General features: G+C 37.8%; 1 protein-coding gene across 1 annotated transcript in view; it reads right to left on the bottom strand.

The window, feature by feature from the left end:
• Positions 1-22,324, bottom strand: part of adgrl3.1 (adhesion G protein-coupled receptor L3.1) — a 134,709-nt gene that overhangs the window by 13,849 nt on the left and 98,536 nt on the right. Inside the window, exons 11-17 of the mRNA XM_073842645.1 lie at positions 21,954-22,076; positions 21,669-21,874; positions 21,398-21,574; positions 15,099-15,308; positions 14,473-14,693; positions 9,445-9,511; positions 5,889-5,980 (exon numbers count right to left, since the gene is read on the bottom strand). Of these exons, the coding sequence (XP_073698746.1) occupies positions 5,889-5,980; positions 9,445-9,511; positions 14,473-14,693; positions 15,099-15,308; positions 21,398-21,574; positions 21,669-21,874; positions 21,954-22,076 (1,096 nt within the window). The remainder of the gene's footprint in view (positions 1-5,888; positions 5,981-9,444; positions 9,512-14,472; positions 14,694-15,098; positions 15,309-21,397; positions 21,575-21,668; positions 21,875-21,953; positions 22,077-22,324) is intronic.

Below are 22,324 nucleotides of genomic sequence, written 5' to 3'. Positions count from 1 at the left end.
AAGAGAAAAGATACACACACACACACACACACACACACACACACACACACACACACACACACACACACACACACACACACACACACACACACACACACACACACACACACACACACACACACACACACATTCAAACTTTGAGGTCAGAAAGATTTTTATTATCTGAAAGAAATGCATACTTTTATTCAGCAAGGACAAATTCAATTGATCAAAAGTGACAGTAAGGACGTTTACAATGTTACAAAATACTTTCTATTTTAAATAAGTGTAGCTCTTTTGAAAAAAATGAAAAACATTTATCACAGTTTCTACAAAACTGTTATTAAAAAAAAAGATTTTACAATATGATATGTTTTATGTTTTAATCAAATAAATGCAGCCTTGGTGAGCCTTTTCTTTTCTTGAAGAGGCTTCTTTCAAAAACATTGAAAAAATCTTACTAACATTAAAGTTTTAAACAGAGATATACAGTTATACATTAACTTGAGCTTAATTGTTATTAGAGGTGTTTAAATGACATTGGGACAAAACAGGTTTTTATTATCTAATGTACTGACATTCGTACATTTTTAAGTGTGGCTAAAACATCCAAATATTTTTGGTGGAACTGCAGCTGTTTACAATAAAGTTGTGTAACTTGTAAACATTTTGAAGAGTTTTGCTGACTGTTAACTGTGGAAGTTTATATTGAGTAACCATTGTAGACACAATACTGACAGTTACTTTGTTTATTATAAATCCTTCCATGAAAAAAGTTCCAAAGAAGCTGAAGCAGAATCATCTGTTGCATGTCTGTGAGAAATACAACTAGTTTGTTCCAGTTGTTAACTAAAAATTAAACTTAAACGAAAGCTGAACATACACTGCCGTTCAAAAGTTTGGGATCGAGATTTTTAATGTTTTTTTTTTATGTTTAAGTATTTTCTTCTCATCAAGGCTACGTTTATTTGATTAAAAATACAGAAAAAAATGAAATATTATTGCAATTTAAAATAGTGGTTTTTTTATTTAAATGTACTTCAAAATACAATTTATTCCTGTGATGAAAAGCTGAATTGTCAGCATCATTACTTCTGTCTTCAATGTCACATAATTCTTCAGAAATTATTCTGATATGCTGATTTATTATTAATGTTGGAAACAGTTGTGCTGCTTAATATTTGTTTTGGAACCTGTGATAGTTTTTCAGGATTCTTTGATGAATAAAGCATTAAAAAAAACAGCATTTATTTAAAATATTTATATTTTATCAATGTGTTTAATTGATAAAAAGTGAGAGTACAGACTTTTAATGCTAATAAATGCTGTTATTTGTCACTTTTTATTAATCAAATAATCCTGAAAAAAGTATCACAGGTTCCCAAAAAATATTAAGCAGCACAACTGTTTCCATCATTGATAATAAATCTACATATTAGAATGATTTCTGAAGGATTGTGTGACACTAAAGAGTGGAGTAATGTCTGATGAAAATTCAGCTTTGCATCACAGAAATAAATTATATCTTCAAGTATATTAAAATAGAAAACTGTAATTTTAAATTGCAAAAATATAGTATTTCATAATATTTATTTTTTCTGTATTTTTGAACAAATAAATGGAACTTATTGAGCATAAGAGACTTTTTTTTTAATCTTACTGATCCCAAACTTTTGAACAGCAGTGTATACAAATAAAAGCTAATTTGTTATAAATAGCTAAATAAAATAAATACTATAATAGTACATAAATAATACTAAAATATAACACTGGTTGATTCTTAAACAATTTGGTTGAGTAAATGATTCAATGACTCACTCAAAATAAATCAATATTTTGCACCAATTAAATGACTCACTCATTAAACAGTCAATTGCCACCACCTACTAGTATGTTAATGTAACCTGAAAATCCCCAAAACTAATGCACAAATTGTCAGTTTGGAAAGTCCCACTGCTGTTGTACTACATATCAGCACTTTTATTGCCACTTGTCTAATCAAATAAGAGTACGGTTACAGTTATAACATGAATATCTGTGCAGAACACCAAAACGTCTAGGTTACGAAGGTAGCCCTCGTTCCCTGAAGGAGGGAACGGAGACATTACATATGGGAACTCGCCTGAGAGACCAATCATCTCTGAGCCTTATTCAAAAGGCCAATGAACATTGGCGAGTGGCATTTGCATGCCAAGCCACTCCACCGTACATACGGGTATATAAGAGGGCGGCTTGCAACCACTCTTTCAGGTTTTCGTTGAGGAGCCGGATCGAGCCGGCATCAGTGCGACGCCAGGGTCGTGGCAGGGGATGTAACATCTCCGTTCCCTCCTTCAGGGAACGAGGGTTACCTTCGTAACCTAGACGTTCCCTTTCAGTCGTTTCACTACGACTTTACATATGGGAACAGACCCATGGAACAGGCCACGACCCTGACGCAGCGTTATGCACAACCCCACGTGCTGACAGGCGGACGTGTCAGCAGATGGAAATTGTAACGTAACCTTCCCAACGCCCTGGGGGCCAGTAGAGGGGGCCCCACAGGGATGCCAGATGTACTGAAGCATGGGTTGGGGGGGCGGAGCACATGAGATCTTTACATGTGGAAATGAGAATAATTCAATATATCCATAAAGCTTTTAGGGATACACGAGGGAAACAGCGGTCTTCTCCGCTGGAAATATTTAAAAATATAACCACAACCTGTGGGGCGAAGGAGACCCAGGCAGGATCACAGTCAGGGACTACTCCGCATCTAGGCCTGACTGCGGGGCATGGAGGACCCAGGGTTCGCCGGAGGGAACATTCTGGGAATATGGCGCACGGATCCACGTGGGAATGATGCAGCAAGCCAACACCAGCCGTCCTCCCGCTCACCTGAAGTCTATGTTAAGACACGGGAGGAAACGGCCTCTACGCGAAGGTTGTAGAACCTAGCGAGGTATTAGGTGTCGCCCAGCCGGCAGCTCTACAGATATCTGCTAGTGAGGCGCCATGAGCCAACGCATAGGATGAGGCAACACTCCTAGTGGAGTGGGCACGAACACCTAAGGGGCATGGCTCTCCCTGATACAAGACAGGGAGATGGCTTCCACCACCCAATGGGCCAACCTCTGTTTGGAGACAGCATTCCCTTTCTGCTGACCTCCGAAGCAGACAAAGAGCTGCTAGTGCGTCTGAAGTGGCGAGTACGGTCTACGTATAAGCGCAGAGCACGAACAGGGCACAGCAGTGCAGAAGCTGGATCTGCCTCCTCCAGGGGCAGAGCTTGCAGGTTCACCACCTGATCGCGGAAGGGCGGGAATCTTGGGCACATAACCGGGCCGGGGTCTCAGGATGACGTGAGAATCTCCGGGCCCGAACTCAAGGCACATTTCGCTGACAGAGAAGGCTTATAGGTCCCCTACCCTCTTGATGGAGGCCAGTGCAGTCAGGAGCGCTGTCTTAAGTGACAGGAATTTCAGCTCAACTGACGCAAGTGGCTCGAATGGGGCTTCCCGTAGGCCGCGGAGGGCGACGGAGAGATCCCAAGAGGGTATGAGGTGCGGTCTGGGAGGATTAATCCTTCTCACACCTCGCAGGTACCTCACGATGAGTTGGTGCTTACCAAGGGATGTTCCATCCACTGCATCGTGATACGCTGCAATGGCAGCATCGTACACTTTGAGAGTCGAAGGGGACAGCCTGCGCTCTAACTTCTCTTGCAGGAAGAAAAGCACTACTGCAATTGTGCATCTCTGTGGGTCCTCTCCTCGAGAGTAACACCAGTCAATGAACAGACCCCACCTCAGTGCGTAAGTCTGCCTAGTAGAGGGAGCTCGGAACTGAGTGATAGTTTCTATCACGGCCTGTGGAAGGCCGGAGAGGCGCGTCTCGTCCAGGAGCAGCTCCATGGAACGGGGGTGCCGAATTGTGCCATCCCCTGAGAAATAAAGTCTTTTGTAAGGGGGATCTTCGAGGGAGGGGCTGCCGCGAGGGGAATGGGTTCTGGGAACCAGGTCTGGGTGGGCCAGTGTGGAGCAACCAGCAGGACTTGCTCCTCGTCCTCCCTGATCTTGCACAGGGTTTGTGGAAGGAGGCTCACTGGGGAAAAGGCGTACTTAAGCCCCGGAGACCAGCTGTGTGCCAGTGCAACTTTGTTGAGGAAAAGCAACTGGCAACGGGAGGATTCGGGAAGGGCGAGCAGATGTAGCTGGGCCTTGCCGAAATGGCTCCAATTCAGCTGGACTGTCACGGGGTGGAGTCGCCATTCTCCAGGGTGGGTGGACTGCCGTGAGAGCCGATCGGCTGCACGGTTGGGTTTCCCTGGTTTTATGTGAATGGCATGTAGCGATGTCTGCCACGTTCGACTCCGTAGGAGCAGATGGCGGGCGAGTTGTGACCTGTGACACGTGGTCGTAGTGCAAACAAGCACGTGCTTCTGGCGTAACGTCGGTCGGAAGCGACGAGGGGCCGGAAGCACAGGCAACAACTCGAGGCAATTGACATGCCGCTGAAGTCGAGGTCCTGTTGAGGAGCCCGATGCTGCTTGCCCGTTGCACATGGCACCTCAACCCGTGGTGGGCCACGGGCTGACTAGGAGGCAACACTGCGGGAAAACGCCAGTCCGGAGTGTGCCAGGGTGCCATGCCGATCTCGGGACTCGATCGTGCTGAAGCGGTCTCATATGAAGCAAGCTCAGTGGCATGATTGTGGCTGCAGCTGTCATATGCCTCAGGAGCCTCTATATTTTGGGAGGGAAGGGGACTGATCCCAGAAGGGTGAATGTCCTGGAGAAAAGTCTGACTGCCATAAGCAGAGCTTACCTTCTTCCCTGGTTCCCGCGCTGGCGATATCCGGCTCCGAGTCCAGTTCCGAGGAGTGGAAGTGCTGCTCGAGAAGGGAACTCGGGCCCGAGGCCCCAGAGGTGAAGAAACTAGCTCCTTTTTTTTTTTTGAAGAGCAATCTCCATCACCTCTGAAGGGACGCTTCGCAGCTTTCCTGCGGTTGTTTTTGGCCGGTCCCTGAGAGGCGAGCGGCGCTGCTCTCCCGCGGCCAGCTCGACGTCGGGCCGCCAGTCTGGTATCATGAGCCTCGGCGGGGGACGGAGCTGTTTCTTGGGGACCGCAGGAGGGCGCCTTCGGCGACGAGCAGGCGGAGGTTGAGGCCCTGGCGGCGGAATGGTAGCTCCGCTGAGCAGTCCTCGACAGTGTCGCCGAATAGGCCGCTCTGGGAGATAGGAGCGTGCAAATACCACTCGCCAATGTTCATTGGCCTTTTGAATAAGGCTCAGAGATGATTGGTCTCTCAGGCGAGTTCCCATATGTAACGTCGTAGTGAAACGACTGAAGGGGAACTACAGCAGAATTTCCACATTTGGGTCACCGATTTAAACAGTGACTCCTCTGCCTGTTCTGAACATCAAAAAGAATAATCAATTACTGAAATATGCTAACTAACCTAGATTCAGTATGTACTGTCTGCCAGTGGGCTGTAGTGTATAGATGAGACATGATACACACTGCATTACACACTTTCTGATCCCCCCACATTACTGGCTGTGTATCAATACACCCTGATATGCCAGCCCCAAGTGTCCTAGCTCTTAAAGATGATGCTGACTTAATTTGAATAAATAGCACAGGGAATGCTATTTATGTGATTTTTTTATTTTTTTTTTATTTAATCATTACTGATTCGCTCCCACAAGAACTTAAACATCAAGGAGAAAGTGACAGATAAAAGACACTTTAAACTGCATCTAACTTTAGATAGGCAGTAGAACATTCTTCTCATTTAAACACCTCTAAGGAACGGTCCAGATTTAAAGGACAATTGTGTGTTTAAGGAAAATGAAGACAGTCACAGTGTAAGCTAGAAAAGCAATAAAGTACACACACACACATTGAAACACAGAATAAATGCCTTACTTGATGTTGTCCAGGCAACCAGAGTCAGGCTTGAGAATCGCTGTGTGGTGAAACATCTTATATAGTGCAATGCCCAGGAAAATAACATTTAGCTGCAACACAAAAACCATAAAAGCATAAAACAAATGCAATAACTTTTTAAAAGAGGACTCTCCATGATTTTTCATTCATTTGTGAGTTGTAAAATCCTTTTTGGGCATATTTTCACTTTTGTGTCAGGAATAAATCTTTGAATGAACAGATGTAATTGAATAAAATAATGCAGAATAGCTCAACAGAGGATTTACCTATCTGTGTCCTCATCTCAAAGCCTTTTCTAAAAATCTTACCTCTGAAAATCACAATTTTATCATGGGAACTACTGTTGCACTAAAATGAACATTCTTGGCCAAAACTGATAATTATGGAGCCACTAAAGCTGAAAATGCTCATTTTAAAATCAATCAATTAAAAAAATGAAATAAGCCTTTGTCTGGAAAAAAAATCACACAATTATATATTGTTATTCAACAAATTTGATAACTATATAGAACAGCATTTATGCATGTGTTAGTGTTGATAAATATGATGTTGCCTATTTCAAACAGATCTTGCACACATTATTATGTGCAAGAGAAAATCACAGTAACTCCCAAACTGATTGTTCAATACAAGCACATCTTTAACCTACAGCATATTACATAAGATATGTGGGTTAATATCTCATTGTTTGTATAAAGCATGTACTGTACAAGATAAGTACATGTGTACAACCTGTTTCGCGAACAGAAAACTCAATGCATTAAACAACCAATATGCAAGGCCACCTTTTTTTTTTTAGTAATAGTGTTTGGATTGTGTACACAATAAAAAAAAACCCACATGTAAACTGTATAAATGTTTGAAATTTAATATAATAATTTAATAATTTAATATCACTATTAGCTGATATTTACATAACTGGTAGATATGATTTTTCTCCATGTCAAAAATTTGTTTGCCTGACTTGTTGTTAAAGAGGTCATGAAATGAGAAATCAAAATTCCATTGATCTTTTGGTCTTTATTTGACTCTGGACCAAAAAAAGTCATAAGGGTCTTTTTTTTTTAAATTGAGATTTATACATCATCTGAAAGCTGAATAAATAAGCTTTCCATAGATTTTTGGCATAAAAGAAAAATCAATAATTTTGACCCATGCAATGTATTGTTGGCTATTGCTACAGATATACCCATGCTACTTATGACTGTTTTTTTTTTGTCCTGGGTCACATATAAGATGTTATTGTACTATAAAAACATCCTGTAAGTAGGGTGACCACCCATCCCACTTTGCGTTGTACCGCACAGCATTTTTCCCTCTTGTCCAGAACGTCGCATATTGAGAAAATGTCCCGCATTTTCATCAGTTTGTTGGTTTTTTTATTGTCATATTAAGAAAATGTACATACATGCTTTTGTTGTTGTTTAGTTTCTCATCATGTGATCTCCACCAACTGGAAATGGTCAAAAAAAAAAAAAAAAAAAAAAAATATATATATATATATATATATATGCAGCTTTCAGACACAAGTTTCTTCTTATTTTAATAGTTTGTTTGAGGTGGTTTCTATGGTGTTAATTTAATGACAAATGTTCAGAGCACATTATTGTAATGTGGAGGCGTATCAAAATGCGGGAGAACAAATCTCTTTTCTCGCAGGTGGATTCTCTTTACTCTCATACAGAACAGACACGCTTTCTTTCACTTACATGCGCGCGCTCAGAAACATAAATAAGCGCATATGACAACGGATGTGAATCAGCATTTACATAGCCTAACAGTAGTAAATATATGTCTCGCACGTGTCCCGCAAAAAATTACATCTACTGTCCCACAACAGATCTATTGCCAGGTGGTCACCCTACCTGTAAATTTCAGAACTTTTTTACTAGTCTAAAAACAGCTTAGATTGAAGCCAGTCTGCCAAAACGACAGGTTGTGGAATGTGCCACTTTATGATGTAATGTTTCTAAACACCGCCTCTGCAGAAGAAGATCAACGCCAGCTTCTACATCACTTCCTATTTAGCCTCGTCCCCCTTTTGATCATGTAGTATAAATAACAAGAGAGGCAAACGCAGGTCTACGCAGAAGCCAAATGATAAAGATGCTCCGACGTCAAAAAGACGCTGTTTAGTGGCAATTTTTTGCAGTCTTTGCACTGACTTCCTTCTGATCCCAACATTAGGAAAGAGTAGATAAAGTTGGTCTTTTGTTCACTTAATTTTTATCGTGGATTAGTTTACAAACAAGGCATAATTCAGTGCAGGATTTTCAGAAAGGTTGAAACTAAAAGATAATGCTGTGCCAAATACATTGGATCCGACAGTCATGTGGCACCACACAAGTGTGAGTAACAGTTTTTATTATGTGGTACTATTGCTTTGTCTGTTATTACAGATAATTTGATATGTACAGAGCTAAACCACATCAGCGTCCATCTATGAAGGATGTAGGCTGTCAAACATACACAACCAACCAGATCTCATGATACAAACATACCTGAGGGAACTTTTTCGTGTCCCAATAAGTACATATCACTGCAGTTTCCACTGAGTGGAACTAAAACAGTGTTTGTTTTTTTTCCCTGGAACAGATGAACGTACATATGGAACGTTTTATGTGGCGCTGGTTTTGTACATGTCACTGCAGCTCTGACTTCAAATGTCTGTTAAGTGGCGCTATAACTCTAATGCTCGGTGACGTTTTAAAATAACGTACCACCTGCACCACATCTAAACCTACCCAATAGTATGAACAAAAGTGAATGTGGCATAAAATCTCAATCGTAAGCATGCCATTTTAACCTGTATTTCGATCTCATCTTAATCAACGATTACAAGTGCCCGCCTCTAGTGTTAATTTCTGTTGGAAACTGCAGTAATATGTACTTATTGGTACGTATTTTGTGTCTTGCGAAAAAGTTCCCACAGGTATGTTTTCGTCATGAGATCAGGTGGTACACAACTGTTAGCCAATCATAGCATTGGATGTCTACAATCCGCCTCGCCTATTCAAAAACAGAGCGTTCTGATAAGGGAGTTCAAAACAGGACAGAATATAGCCTATTAAACATCTAAACTATTATGTATTTTGATGTAAAAATCTTGATAACATTATAAGTGGACCTCAGAGAACAGTACAAAATAATAAAAAAGGCAGTTCATGACCTCTTTAAAGTAGTGTTTTGGTTGATATATCAGCTTATTTTCTTACAAAATTGCAGTACATCCCAAATGAGAACCCTGCTAAAAACTCTGGAAAATATACAATAAACAATCAAGATAAAGCAAACCCAACATCCACACACACACACACACACACATTCTCCCTCTTTCTCTATATATAGCAATGTGGATGCTCAGCTTGTCCAGTGGGGTGACTGTGACTTTCCCGTAATTGGGAAAATGCCCTCGACAGACCATTATCTGAACCCCCCGTGTGGGTGTGGGTGTGTGTGCGCCAGTGTGGAATTGGCTTTGCTCTATCATTCCCTAAACCCCCAGTGTGTGTGTGCTTGTGTGTGTTAAACTCACCATGATGATGAGAGTAGCAGGCCCAATGAAACTCCAGATAAAGTAAGTATCTAACCTGAGCCAGCACCTACACAGAAAAAGAGAGCAAGAGAGGGGTTTTGAATTGAAACTGATCTTCAATTAAGATCAAAGCAATTTCCAGGAAAGAATGTTCACGTTATGTTCTGGTGTTTGGTTGATCGTCGCATTCAGAAAGGGCTCATTGGCCATGAAACATTCTGAACCTCGAGGGGTGATTGACAACCCAGAGCTGAATTATTAAAATCCTCATCTCTGCTATACTGAAATCACCTCTACAGCCCAGCAGGAGTGGAAGCATCGTTGTTTAAGTGTGTGTATATGTGTGTGTGTGTGTTCCAGGCCACCAACACAGTCAGACATGCTCCCTCTTTAAAGAACAGATACCATATGCTAGAGAATGCAGAAACCAAATAGGATTATAAATATTTTAGGAATTTCAATTCATGTGCGCTGGGATTAGGACACGCAGACATGCTCTTTGTGCTATATTTTTGCTCTTACCAGCCTGGCACTGATTTCACCGACACCTTAATTTATGCTCATCTTTACCATGGTCTTTATGGTTTATATGGAGGTGTAGGAAAAAGTGTGGGGGACACATTAAGGCATGAAAAGCACTGATTATCTGCCAAAAAGTGGGGGGACGAATGTTCTAAAAGTGGCATGTGCATTAGGATCCCTACATCCTTGTTTACATCTCCACTGTTGGCTCAGGTTAACAGGATCTGCAGTAAAACAGTGTTCTTATCCTTCCCTCTCTCCCTCCCTTTTTCAATTCTTGTTTTTAAATGAGTGTGACCTAATTCTGTGGTCTGGTGAGACTGTGTGCTTGAGTGACCACCACTTATTCATATGCCACATTCAGCATCTCATCTTTAAATGATGATTTTTGCTGAAATATTTATCTGAGTGAACATCCCTTACGGCTGTGTCTGGCCACTAACTGCAGTGATGCCAGCTGAACAGTTTTCTTTATGAATATGAATTAGGGCAATTTCACCAGTTTGCCTATTTCAGAACTTGTGAACGCACAGGCGACTTCGAGTACAACCTGATCTGATGCGCTTGGCACTTGCAAAACATTTTGCTGGAGTAGACAGCATTAGAGGGATTTCTGATTTCTTCCACTCACTGATCAGAAGTCAAGCAATTTTGTGGCTTATTGCTATCAGAGAGGGAAGCATGTTTTGACTGTCTGTTCGCACATGACATGTCTTTAATTGTATTCATATTTAGTGTATTTACAGTACGTTTCAAAAGTTAAGTCATTTATAGTTTTGAAAGTCTCCTGTGCTTACCAAGGCTGCATATGTATTCTGAAATATGATTACACTTTGAAATCATTTATATTGTAATATATTTTAAAATGTAATTTATTAAAATGTCATTTCTAGTGGATCATTTTGTGTAAATACTGTGTGGAATAATTATGTAAAATAAGTGTACTTTTAATTATGTAGGGTAGACTAAAGACTAAAGTCGAATTGCATAAATGTTTTCTCTCAAAAGGTGTCTTTCAAAGCCCTCTTCAGTTAGTTTTTTTTTTATGAATTTTGCCCTTCAAGCAATAGTGTATTTAGAAGCTCAATTCCACCACATAAAAGTCATAATAACAATATACAAAGTTAAAATTACAACTTTAAAAGTCATAATTATGAGATAAAAAGTTTAAATTATGACTTTAAAAGTCGTAATTACTAGAAAAGGCGAAATGATGACTTATAAAGTCGAAATTTTGACACTTAAATCATAACTGAGATAAAAATGTTGAAATTGTGACTTACTTTAAAAGTCTTTTAAAGTCAGAATTATGAGATAAAAAGAAATGATGACTTTATAAAGTCAAAATAATGACATACTTAACTCATAACTGAGACAAAAATGTCGAAATTGTGACTTTAAAAATGAAAATTATGACTTAAGTCATATTTACGAGATAAAAAGTCAAAATTCTGACGTATGAAGTAAAAATTATGAGATAAAAAGTTAAGATAAAATTATGACTTTAAAAAAGTCTAAATTAAAATATTTAATAAAGGATTTCTAATTTCCTCCAATCACTGATCAGAAGTCAAGCAATTTTGTGGCTTATTATTTGTGGCTTATTCTTTGATTAATAAAACGTTCAAAGGAACCACATTTTTTAAAACAGGTATCCTTTGTAACAATATAAATGTTTTTACTGTTACTTTTAATCAATGTAATGTGTGCTTGGTAAAAAAAGATTTCCAGGCATTGATTTCCTTTCATATATATATTAAAAAAAAAATAAAGTAATGTCCTTTTTGGAGTTGAAAAGTTTTGGACCCCACTGACTTTTATTCTATGGACAAAATAGCTGAAATATTATTCAAATATCATATGATGTTAGAACAGCACATGATGACAGCTTTTCAATTTTCTGTGAACTATCCCTTTAATGACTGAATTAATAATTGATTTGAGTCAAGTTATTTGTGCTCATGAAGTCATTTGCCACAAAGCAGTCGTGTTTTTATCCAAAGTGACTTTCAGGGCACTAATTGCATAGCCATTCCCCCTTGAGCAGTCGGCTGTGATGTGACTTGCTCAAGGGCACTGCGCTAATAGAGCATGTCTGTGATCTCACTAACTCTTTTCCTGTGTCACTAAATCCTGGGATTGAACCTACAATCTTCCTTAACCATTAGGCAACATTGCTCGTAAGAAGGCAGCTGGGTCTTTGCAAGCCAAACTGGAAGCCAACAGATGCATTTTGGACATCGCACTAGTGATAGACCAATCCATTGGCCAGACACATAAACTGGCTCATAGTTATGTCTGCTTGGCCAATTAAAGTGTTACCTCCCCCTTATGTCAGTTCTAAAATCTACTGAGAGCTCTGTCAGTGAATAATCAGTGATTCCTTTATTTATTTCTGGTGGATTTTTATAGTTAATTTATTTATTTTGTAGTGAAGTATTTTGTGTAAATACTATGTGGAATAATTATGTAAAATAGGTGTAATTTTAATTATGTAGGGTCGACTCTGAGTCTAAAGTCCAATTGCATAAATGTTTGCTCTCAAAATTTGTCTTTCAAACCCTTCTACAATTAGTTTTTTATTTTATTTTGTCCTTCAAGCAATAGCCGTTCTGCCACGTGAGGAAAAAATTCATGCCTTAAAAAGTCAAAATTATAACATAAAATAAAGTCAAGTGATAAACAGTTACAATTATGATTTACTAAATTGAAATTATGACATACTTCACTCATAATTACAATACAATACAATATAAAAAGTTGAAATTATTAGATGAAAAGTTGAAATTATAATTTACTTAGTTTAAATTATGAATTTAAGTCATTACAAGATAAAAAGTCAAAATTATGATTTATAAAGTCGTAATTACGAGATAAAAAGTCGAAATTATGATTTATAAAGTTGAAATGATGACATACTTCACTCATAATTATGAGATAAAAAGTCAAAATTATGAGTTGACTTTAGAAGTCGTAATTATATAAAGTTGAATTTATGGGAAAAGTTTAAATTATTACTCACTAATTCGAAATTATGGCATACTTAACTCATAATTACAAGATAAAAAGTCAAAATTATGAGATAAAAATTTTAAATTATGACTAAGACTAAATTATGACTTTAAAGTCGTAATTACAAGATAAAAAGTCAAAATGATTACTTATAGTCGAAATATGACATAATTTATAATTATGAGATAAAAAGTCAAAATTATGAGATAAATTTTTTAAATTATGTCTAAGACTAAATTATGATTTTAAAGTCGTAATTACGAGATAAAAAGTCAAAATGATTACTTATAGTCGAAATATGACATAATTTATAATTATGAGATAAAAAGTCAAAATTATGAGATAAAAAGTTAAAATTATGACTTACTAAACTGAAATTTTGACTTTAAAAGTCGTAGTTACGAGATAAAAAGTCGAATTGATGACTTATAAAGTCAAAATTTTGACTTATAAAGTTGAAAATTAAGTCATAATTACAAGATAAAAAGTTGGAAGTTATGACATAAAAAGTTGAAATTATGACTTAGTCAAAGTTGTGATTTACTTAAGTCATAATTACGAGATAAAAAAGTCGAAATTATGCTTTTACAAGTCAAAACTGACTTAATGACTTCTTATCTTGTAATTATGACTTTTAGGCCCGATTTCACAGACAGAGCCTAGGCTAAGCCAGGATTAGGCCATACTTCAATTAAGACACTGAAGTAATTTTTTATAAATGTGCTTAGGAAAAAAACATTACTGGTGTGCATCTTGAGACAAAACAAAGACACTTATATATTTTAAGATAAATCATTGCAAGTTTCTTTCAATTGAAACAGCTCAGACTTACATTTTAGTGTAAGACTAGACTTAAGCCTTGTCTGTGAAACTGGGGATTAATGTCATCATTTTGACTTTTATCTCATAATTATAACTGTTAAAGTGAGTCAGATTTTGACGTTTTATCTCGTAATTAAGACACAAGTATGTTGTAATTTCGACTTTTTCTGACATGAATTTTTTTCTTACGTGGCGGAAACGGGCTTCCATAGTTGTATAAACAAGTGAACACAATAAAACCACACCGTGCTTACTGGCAACTATAGGCACTCTCAGAAAAAGGCACAAAACTGTCAATGGGGCGGTACATAAGGTACTAATATGTACTTGAAAAGGTCTAATGTGTACCTTCAAGGCACTACTATGTACCCTTTAGGAATGAAAAAGGTACAAAGAAGTAGCAGCATTGTACTTTTTTCATACATAAACAATGTTTTGCCATTTTTGTTCATTTTTTTCCAACATTATTTTATGTCACTGTGTACATATATGAACTATTTAGTGATTAATAATTGTTTTACTGTTTAAATGCCATTTAATGGCACATACTGTCCACACATGATGCATGTTTCTTTTTCTTGGACAATTATGGTGAAAATGTTAAAAAAAAGTGTGATGGCTAGTCTCCATAATAGCATATTATATTGCCAACTGTATCTGGCATATACATACACTCTTTCGGTTCCATAGCTGCGATAGTCCACGGCGGCAGACACGGCAACTATAACAGCAGGCACCCCGTATCCTGTGAGATAGAAGTACTTGGTGCGTGAGTACTCGCTCTCGAACACCTCCACCAGCATGATGTACAGCTGTACGCCTTCCAGAAACATCCATGTAAACGCAGCCAAGAAGAAGAAATGCAGCAGGGCCGCAAACACCGCACAGACAATCTGTAACAAAGACATACACACTGAGCGCAAAAGGTGCTGAAACTATCTAACAGTATCTGTGTGATCTGTGACTCGCTGCTTTGAGTATTAACCGTCTGTTCTGTTATCACTTCAGAAATTTCCCGACGGATTTCCAGCATTTTATCTTTGTCATTTTCCATTTGTCTTTGCTTATATTCTCCTCTCTCACTCTCTCTTTCTCTCTCTCCGAGGACACAATGAGGCTTTTGTTATTAACGAGAGGTCAAAGACCCTCTCCATTTCTGTAATTAACAAGAGTCAGGTGCCCAACTTAACGACTTAAGGAATTGTGTGTGTGTTCTGCAATAAATCTAAATCCATCAAGTGTGTATACATGGGGCTTTCCGTACGGAGCCGGTGTGTGAGAGTGTGTGTGTATCGTACGGGCTGGTCTGCACGGTTGATCCCGGTGAGGAAGAGTGTTTCGGCGATAAAGAGGGAGATGCAGAGGTTCTTGTGAATGGTGTTCCTGTCGCTTTGGAGACCGCGGAAGAAACAGAAGGTGAAGATGCAGATGAGCAGACAGACCAGAGACAGCAGGATCCCCACCCACGTTATGACGTCCAACAGCAGCTCATGCACCTGGTCCGTTTTCTGAGAAACACAGAGAGACGGAGGACAGAAGGATGTTGGTCAAGGACCATATCTACTACATTAGGTGAAGTGCAAAATACTAACTTTCCATTTGTGTGTGATGTAAATAGCAGAAGCCTTACAAACGGAGTAATCATGTTTGTACTCCTGTAGAGATTTTATTGTTTTTTTGTTTTTTTTTAAGTCTTTTAGGTTCACCAAGGCTGCATTTATGTGATTAAATGTACAGTAAAAACGTAAATACTATGAAATACTATTACAATTTCAAATAACTGTTTTCTACTGTAATAATTTTTCAACTGTAATTTATTCTTGTGTCTTTAGTAGGGCTGCTCGATTTTGCCAAAAATCATAATCACGGTTATTTTGGTCAATATTGTAATCACGATTATTTTACACGATTATGACAGGGTCCAAAACTTTGTATTAGTGATTAATTTATAGATAGCGATACAGCAGAAAAAAAGATACAAATTAAAAAAACAACAACTGTGCTTTAAAAAAAATAAAAAATAAAAATACTGAATACTTTTATGCAAGTCTAAAGTAGTCTAACAATACTACAGAAATTGAATGTAATTATTTGAATGTAAAAGAAAACAGTGTCTTCAATGTAATGGTTAAACATGCTTTGTTTCTTATTAAAACTACAAAAGTCCTTCATTCAAGAGCAGTGATTGAATTTTTTTTTTTTTTTTGTATTTTTACATTTTATTAATGTTAAGCACAGAGACGGCTGAAGGAATATTATTTGTTGCCGCTTTAAGTGCCACACGGATCCAATATACTGTTACACACGCATCTTCAATCTCAACTGTTTATGATCATTTAAGAGATAAGTAACAAGGGTTTACATCAATAATCACCAAGCACCTCATTTTAAAATATTTTTGCGTGTATTTGACCATTTAGACACGCACCTTGAGCTAAAAGATAACTTTACATGTCTGTGTTCTGCGCCATCTCTAAGTGCATACACAGAACAGCGCAAGTTTTCTTACACGCTATTAAAAACACAACATCAAAGAAACATTAATAAATCAAGCACGTCCTGTTTTATGAAAGTCACGTTACATAATTTTGCTGATATGGATGTGAAATTAGCCTTTTAATAGAGGAGCGAAATCGCACCACTGGTAAGGGGTTTTATCTCGATTACTGCATTTTCTTGATCGTTTGAAGCAGAAATCGAAATCGAAAACGTATTTCGATTAATTGCACTTAGTGTTACATGTTCCCTCAGAAATGCTCAAGAACTTTTCTTCTTATTATCACAGTTGAAAACAGTTGTGCTGCTTAACATTTTTGTAGAAACCAACGGTACTCTTTCAGGATTCTGATGAATAGATTTTTAAAGAGAAATCTTTTGTATTATTGTATTTATTATTTTATGTATATTTTCTTTACTGTCACATCATTATAATATATCCTGGCTGAATAAAGGTATTTATATATATTTTAAACCTTTCTGACTCCTAACCTTTGAACGATTGTGTACAGACCTGATTTTTTTTTTTCATGCTAAGTATGCTACAATTTCATTTACATATTATGTGCTTAATAAAAATACACTGCAACTGTACTTTTAGTATAATAAACTGGTATACTTAAATTCTGCTAAAGTGAAAAGACTAATTTTGAACTTAATTAATTAATTGTGCAAAATATGCACTGAAGTATATTTGACTGTGCAAGAAGTGGAACTATTGCATGTATACTTCAGGTCCACTTTAAAAGTCTTGCATTTAGAGACTGACATAATACATATATCATACAATCCTTATATATTTTGTGTTACAAATTATGTAGGAAAAGTAATAGATTAATTTATGACAAAACTGCACCTCAAAAATCTACATCATAACAGGAATTCTGACCTTTGTCACAAAAAGACTTTCTTGATTGCCTATTTCCCTATCACGCTTTAGAAATCATAAGAAATGATATGTTAATTAAACTTAAAATCTTAAAATTCATACTTTGAAAACCATTTTAAAATCAGACATTGCAGTACCATTGAAAATATACATCAAAATCATATTACAACATGTCTATGTTCAAAAATCTGAGTGGCAGTTAAAGGGTAAAATAATTATGGCATAGTATTTTTTTTCTTTACTAGGGAATATATAATTTATTATTATTTTTAGCTCACTAGCATCACATTAAACTGGCGTGAGAGACTAAATACAACATTTTTTATTTATATTCGACTCCAAAACTTCTCAAAAAGCCCATCCCTACTAAGGAAGTTCCTTCCCAGATAAAAATTTTCTTAACATTTTCTGCATTAATTTAGGGGAGAAATACATTTGGATAAACACAGCTGATAGTACTAAACTATCTTTTTGGCAGCTGAATTTATTTTTTAATGAATACAAATATATAATAATTGAACATATTGTGTCACACTGTGAATGACGAGCATTCCATTTCTGCAGAGCCCCAGATTGTGGGCCTGGGTCTGGGTCGGAACGGCCCATTCGTTTCAGCGGTAGTGTGAGAAATTTGGAGCACTGCGGCTATGACAAGACTCTCTGTTCAGTGAATGTGTGCAGTCAAGCCTGCACACACACAAGTACACACACTAAATGGTTTTATTAATCATTCATACGTATACGCAACATCCATTATTGCAGCCTCAAGGGTGTGGGTCCAAATCATGTGCGTGTATGTGTGTGTGTGAATGTTTAAGGTCAATCCTCCCCTCCGCACACAACATTTACATTTATGTATATCCTGACCTTTTGCCTTTACGTTTTGTGCATAAATCATTTCAGCCGTCTTCTGTTGACATGCACACACGAGCATAAACGTCATGACATGTTCATATATGTACAACATATTACTTTACACTATATTTGAGCTTTCCACATCTGTTTTTGTCCATTTATTACTGATTTTATGTGTGTGTGTCTGTGTGTGCGCAATGAGCGAGAGAGTGAGCAATGAGTGTGAGTGTCCTCACTGAGATAACACACATTATACAGTCTTACAGCCCAAGGGAAGAGCCGAGTGGCTTCAGGAGACCTGTGAGGTCTCTCTTAGTGGTGGATGACGTAACCTGTTGCAGTGCTACTGAGTGCAGTTCAAACCTTTATACTGGGTCTGGTTGTAAATCTCAGGTTAGCTGTAAAGTATTCCATTCTCAATAGATCAACTAGAGAAGCATAGCTTTAAATTCAAAGACCATCATGCTTGCTGAGGACACATACATTTGTATGGATGATATCAACATTACAATCACTGCCCACTGGGTCAAGGTTCTCAACCATTTCACCACCATTTAAGCATCTCAAACCAGGTTGATCAAGACGGACTACCAGACTGACTTCTTCCCCACCAGATGCTAACTTGTTGAGAAGCCACTTTGATGACCAGCTTTAAACTTACAATCTTAAAGGTTTAGTTCACTTCCAGAATAAAAGTTTCCTGATAATTTAATCACCCAACATGTTCTTTCTGTCTTCAGTTGCAAAGAAATTAAGGTTTTTGAGGAAAACATTCCAGGATTTTTCTCCATATAGTGGATTTCAATGGTGGCCAACAGGTTGAATTTTCAATGCAGCTTTAAAGGTCTCTACACAATCCCAACTGGGGTCTTATCTAGCAAAATGATTGATAATTTTCTTAAAACAATAAAAAATGGACATACTTTTTAACCACAAATGCTCGCGTTGCACCAGCTTAACCTCACTCATTACATAATTATGTTGGAAACTTCACGCGTGACATAGGCGAAGTATCGACCCAGTGTTTACAAAGAGAACAAGAAAAGAAAGTCAAACACCCTTTACAAAAACATGGATCACATGGGGGTGAGTAAATTGCACTGTTAAGTTTTTTTTTAAGTAGTAGTTTTTGTCTTTTATTGTAATTGTCCTTTAAATTTAGTCAGTATCTTACCATGTCATGCTAATTCTTTTTTTGTTTTAGATGTATTTTTGGTGTTTTGCCTGTTATTATGATAGTGATATGAAGTGAAGTGGGAGAGAGAGGTGGACAGGATCAGGAAATGTCCGCAAGCTGGCACTCGGGACACACATTCCCCATGAGGCTCCACCAACAAGCTTGTGCATTTTTGTCCATTTTACTGACTGGCATGGCATGTTATTTTGGCAACAACATTTCAGCAAATGATAATGTTCAAAACAGTGTTGTTATTGTTAACTGTTGTTATTATAATTCTGACTAGCAAGTACTCATTTTTAGCAAATTCACCTGTTAATATCTTGTGTCATTAATATATATTAAAATATAGTGTTTTTCTTCTTGCCATATTTTAGTCAACTGTATTTTCATTTACTGAACAAATCAAGAAACCCTTAGTTAACATATATTTTCATTAAAGGGTTAGTTCAGCCAAAAATGAAAATTAGCCCTTTATTTACTCACCCTCCAGGCGTCCTAGGTGTATATGACTTCCTTCTTTCAGACAAATCTAATTGAAGTTATATTAAAAATTATCCTGCCATTTCCAAGCTTTAGAATTGCATGGATGGCTGTTTCTCTTCATCAGTCCAAAACGTAAGTGCCTCACACTGCTCCAGGGGGTAAATAAAGACCTCCTGTAGCGTATCAATGCGTTTTTGTAAGAAAAATATCCATATTTAAAATGTAATAATCACTTTACTCTAGCTTGCACCAACTTATCAAACACAGAAGCAGCTCCGGGCGGATGACGTATGACCTCGGCAGTGCGCATGCGCTGCTCAGAAGTGATCAAAACAAAACAACGGTCATGAATTAGATGTACAAAAATGTGGATTTGTAAAAAAAAATGTTGGGGGATTTCGATATAAACTTGTTTTCTTTGCTCCTGTAAACAAATGTTGGTTTGTGCAAGACTCACCAGTGCAACGTCAGCGTCCAACATCATCTGCCCGGAAGGGCTTCCGTGTACGACCAGTAATTATTACGTTTTAAATATGGATATTTTCCTTCCATAAATGCATCAATCGCTATAGGATGCCTTTATTCACCCCCACAACAACACCCCCCCTAGCTGTGTGAGGCACTTTTTTATTTTGAATGGACACACTTATTGGACTTGTTTTGGAATGAAGAGAAAACCCCATGCAGGTCATATACACCTAGGATGCCTGGACGATGAGTAAATAATGGGCTACTTTTCATTTCTGGGTGAACTAAGTCTTTAATATCCAGCAGGCACTGGTTGTCACTAAACATCAGGTTGACATTGGACCAAACGTCAGACAGACGTTGCATTTTGGTTGAGAATGAAAATCGCGTTGATGTCAGTATTTGACGTCAATTTGACATTGACTTAGCGTTGGATTTTGGTCACAGAACCTAAAAACAACTAAAGTTGGTTTTGGACATTAAATTAAAGAAGTAGTTCACTTTCAGAACAAAAATTGACAGGTAATGTACTCACCCCCTTGTCATCCAAGATGTTCATGTCTTTCTTTCTTCAGTCGTAAAGAAATGGTGTTTTTTGAGAAAACATTTCAGGATTTCTCTCCATATAATGCACTTCTATGGTGCCCTCGAGTTTGAGCTTCCAAAATGCAGTTTAAATGCAGCTTCAAAGGGCTCTAAATGATCCCAGCCGAGGAAAAGGGTCTTATCTAGCGAAAAGATCGGTTATTTTCTAAAAACATTTACAATTTATATACTTTTTAATCTCGCCGAGCTAGACAGTTTGAGGTGAAAATATATAAATTGTAATTTTTTTTTTTCCAAAATAACCGATCGTTTCGCTAGATAAGACCCTTTTCCTCGGCTGGGATCGTTTAGAGCCCTTTGAAGCTGCATTTTGGAAATTCAAACTCTGGGGCACCATAGAAGTCCATTATATGGAGAGAAATCCTGAAATGTTTTACTCAGAAACATAATTTCCTTACAACTGAAGACAGAAAGACATGAACATCTTGGATGACAAGGGGGTGAGTACATTATCTGTAAATTTTTGTTCTGAAAGTGAACTACTCCTTTAACATTGACATTAGATGTTGAATTTTGGTTACCTGACGTTGCAACCTAAATTTAACCAAATATCAATGTCTTATGACGTTGTGTGCCTGCATTGATAGGATGAGTTTTAATAACTTGAGTGTGAGACATACCGTGACTTTCACGTGGGCCATTAGCACTGCAAAGTTAGTGAGGTGTGTGCAGGAACAGGAGGTGTGAGTGCGGTTGGTGCCTAGTAGTCTGCAGTCCTGAGTGGACCAATATCCCGTCATGGTGCGTTTGGAGTAACTCCAAAAAGAGCAGTTTGGATTGAAGTTCTCTTCCGACTGCTGGAACAAAGAGATGCACATCATACATTTAATTAGTGATGAAAATACACGCAGAAAAGATAATGAAATCTGAAATTGTAAGAGTAAATAATACCTGTATGTGTTTGACAGTGAAGACCACAGGTTCAGACAGGTAGACTTTGTTACTATCTTTATTAATAGCTGCAGTAATAACAGGTGAGTTGACTATCAGGGAATAGTTTGGATAGGCCGCTTCACTCCCCAGACGCACGCTAGCGTTCTCCGTGGACAGGTATTGACCGAGGTTCTTATAGAGAACCAGTGCCATGCGGATCTCACCTGAGAAATAGAAAACACATCAGTCAGTGTGGAAAGCGTCAGACAGGGAATTAGACGCAGATGGACAATGACAAATTACCATTGCGTCCTTGCTGTTTGAGTGTGTTGGCGGAGAGATGAATGGAGTTGCCGGTCAGTCCAGATTGAGGGAAGATTAGATCTGCCAGATTAACATCTGTACTCAGACGTGCCACCTCCAGTTCTGCAAAACAGAAACATGCACATAATTAAATACCGCCCCCTATCAGTCTGGAGGGACTGTAAGTTTATCTCTTTTTTAGTGGATTTTTAAAAGAAAAAATACTGATAAAATATTTCCAGTCTATTTATATTTAAGAGACAATAAAATACAGACAGTATTTTTCCCCTTTTCAAAATCTTGAGAGGATAACGCTGTGGATTAAACTCTGTGTCATCCCTCATTCTAAAATGAATATATTTAAAGTACAC

The sequence above is a fragment of the Garra rufa genome, chromosome 6 (assembly GCF_049309525.1).
Source record: "Garra rufa chromosome 6, GarRuf1.0, whole genome shotgun sequence".
Taxonomy (NCBI): Eukaryota; Metazoa; Chordata; class Actinopteri; order Cypriniformes; family Cyprinidae; genus Garra; species Garra rufa.
The sequence above is the reverse complement of the archived record's forward strand: the minus strand, read 5'-3'. Positions and strand labels throughout refer to the sequence as shown.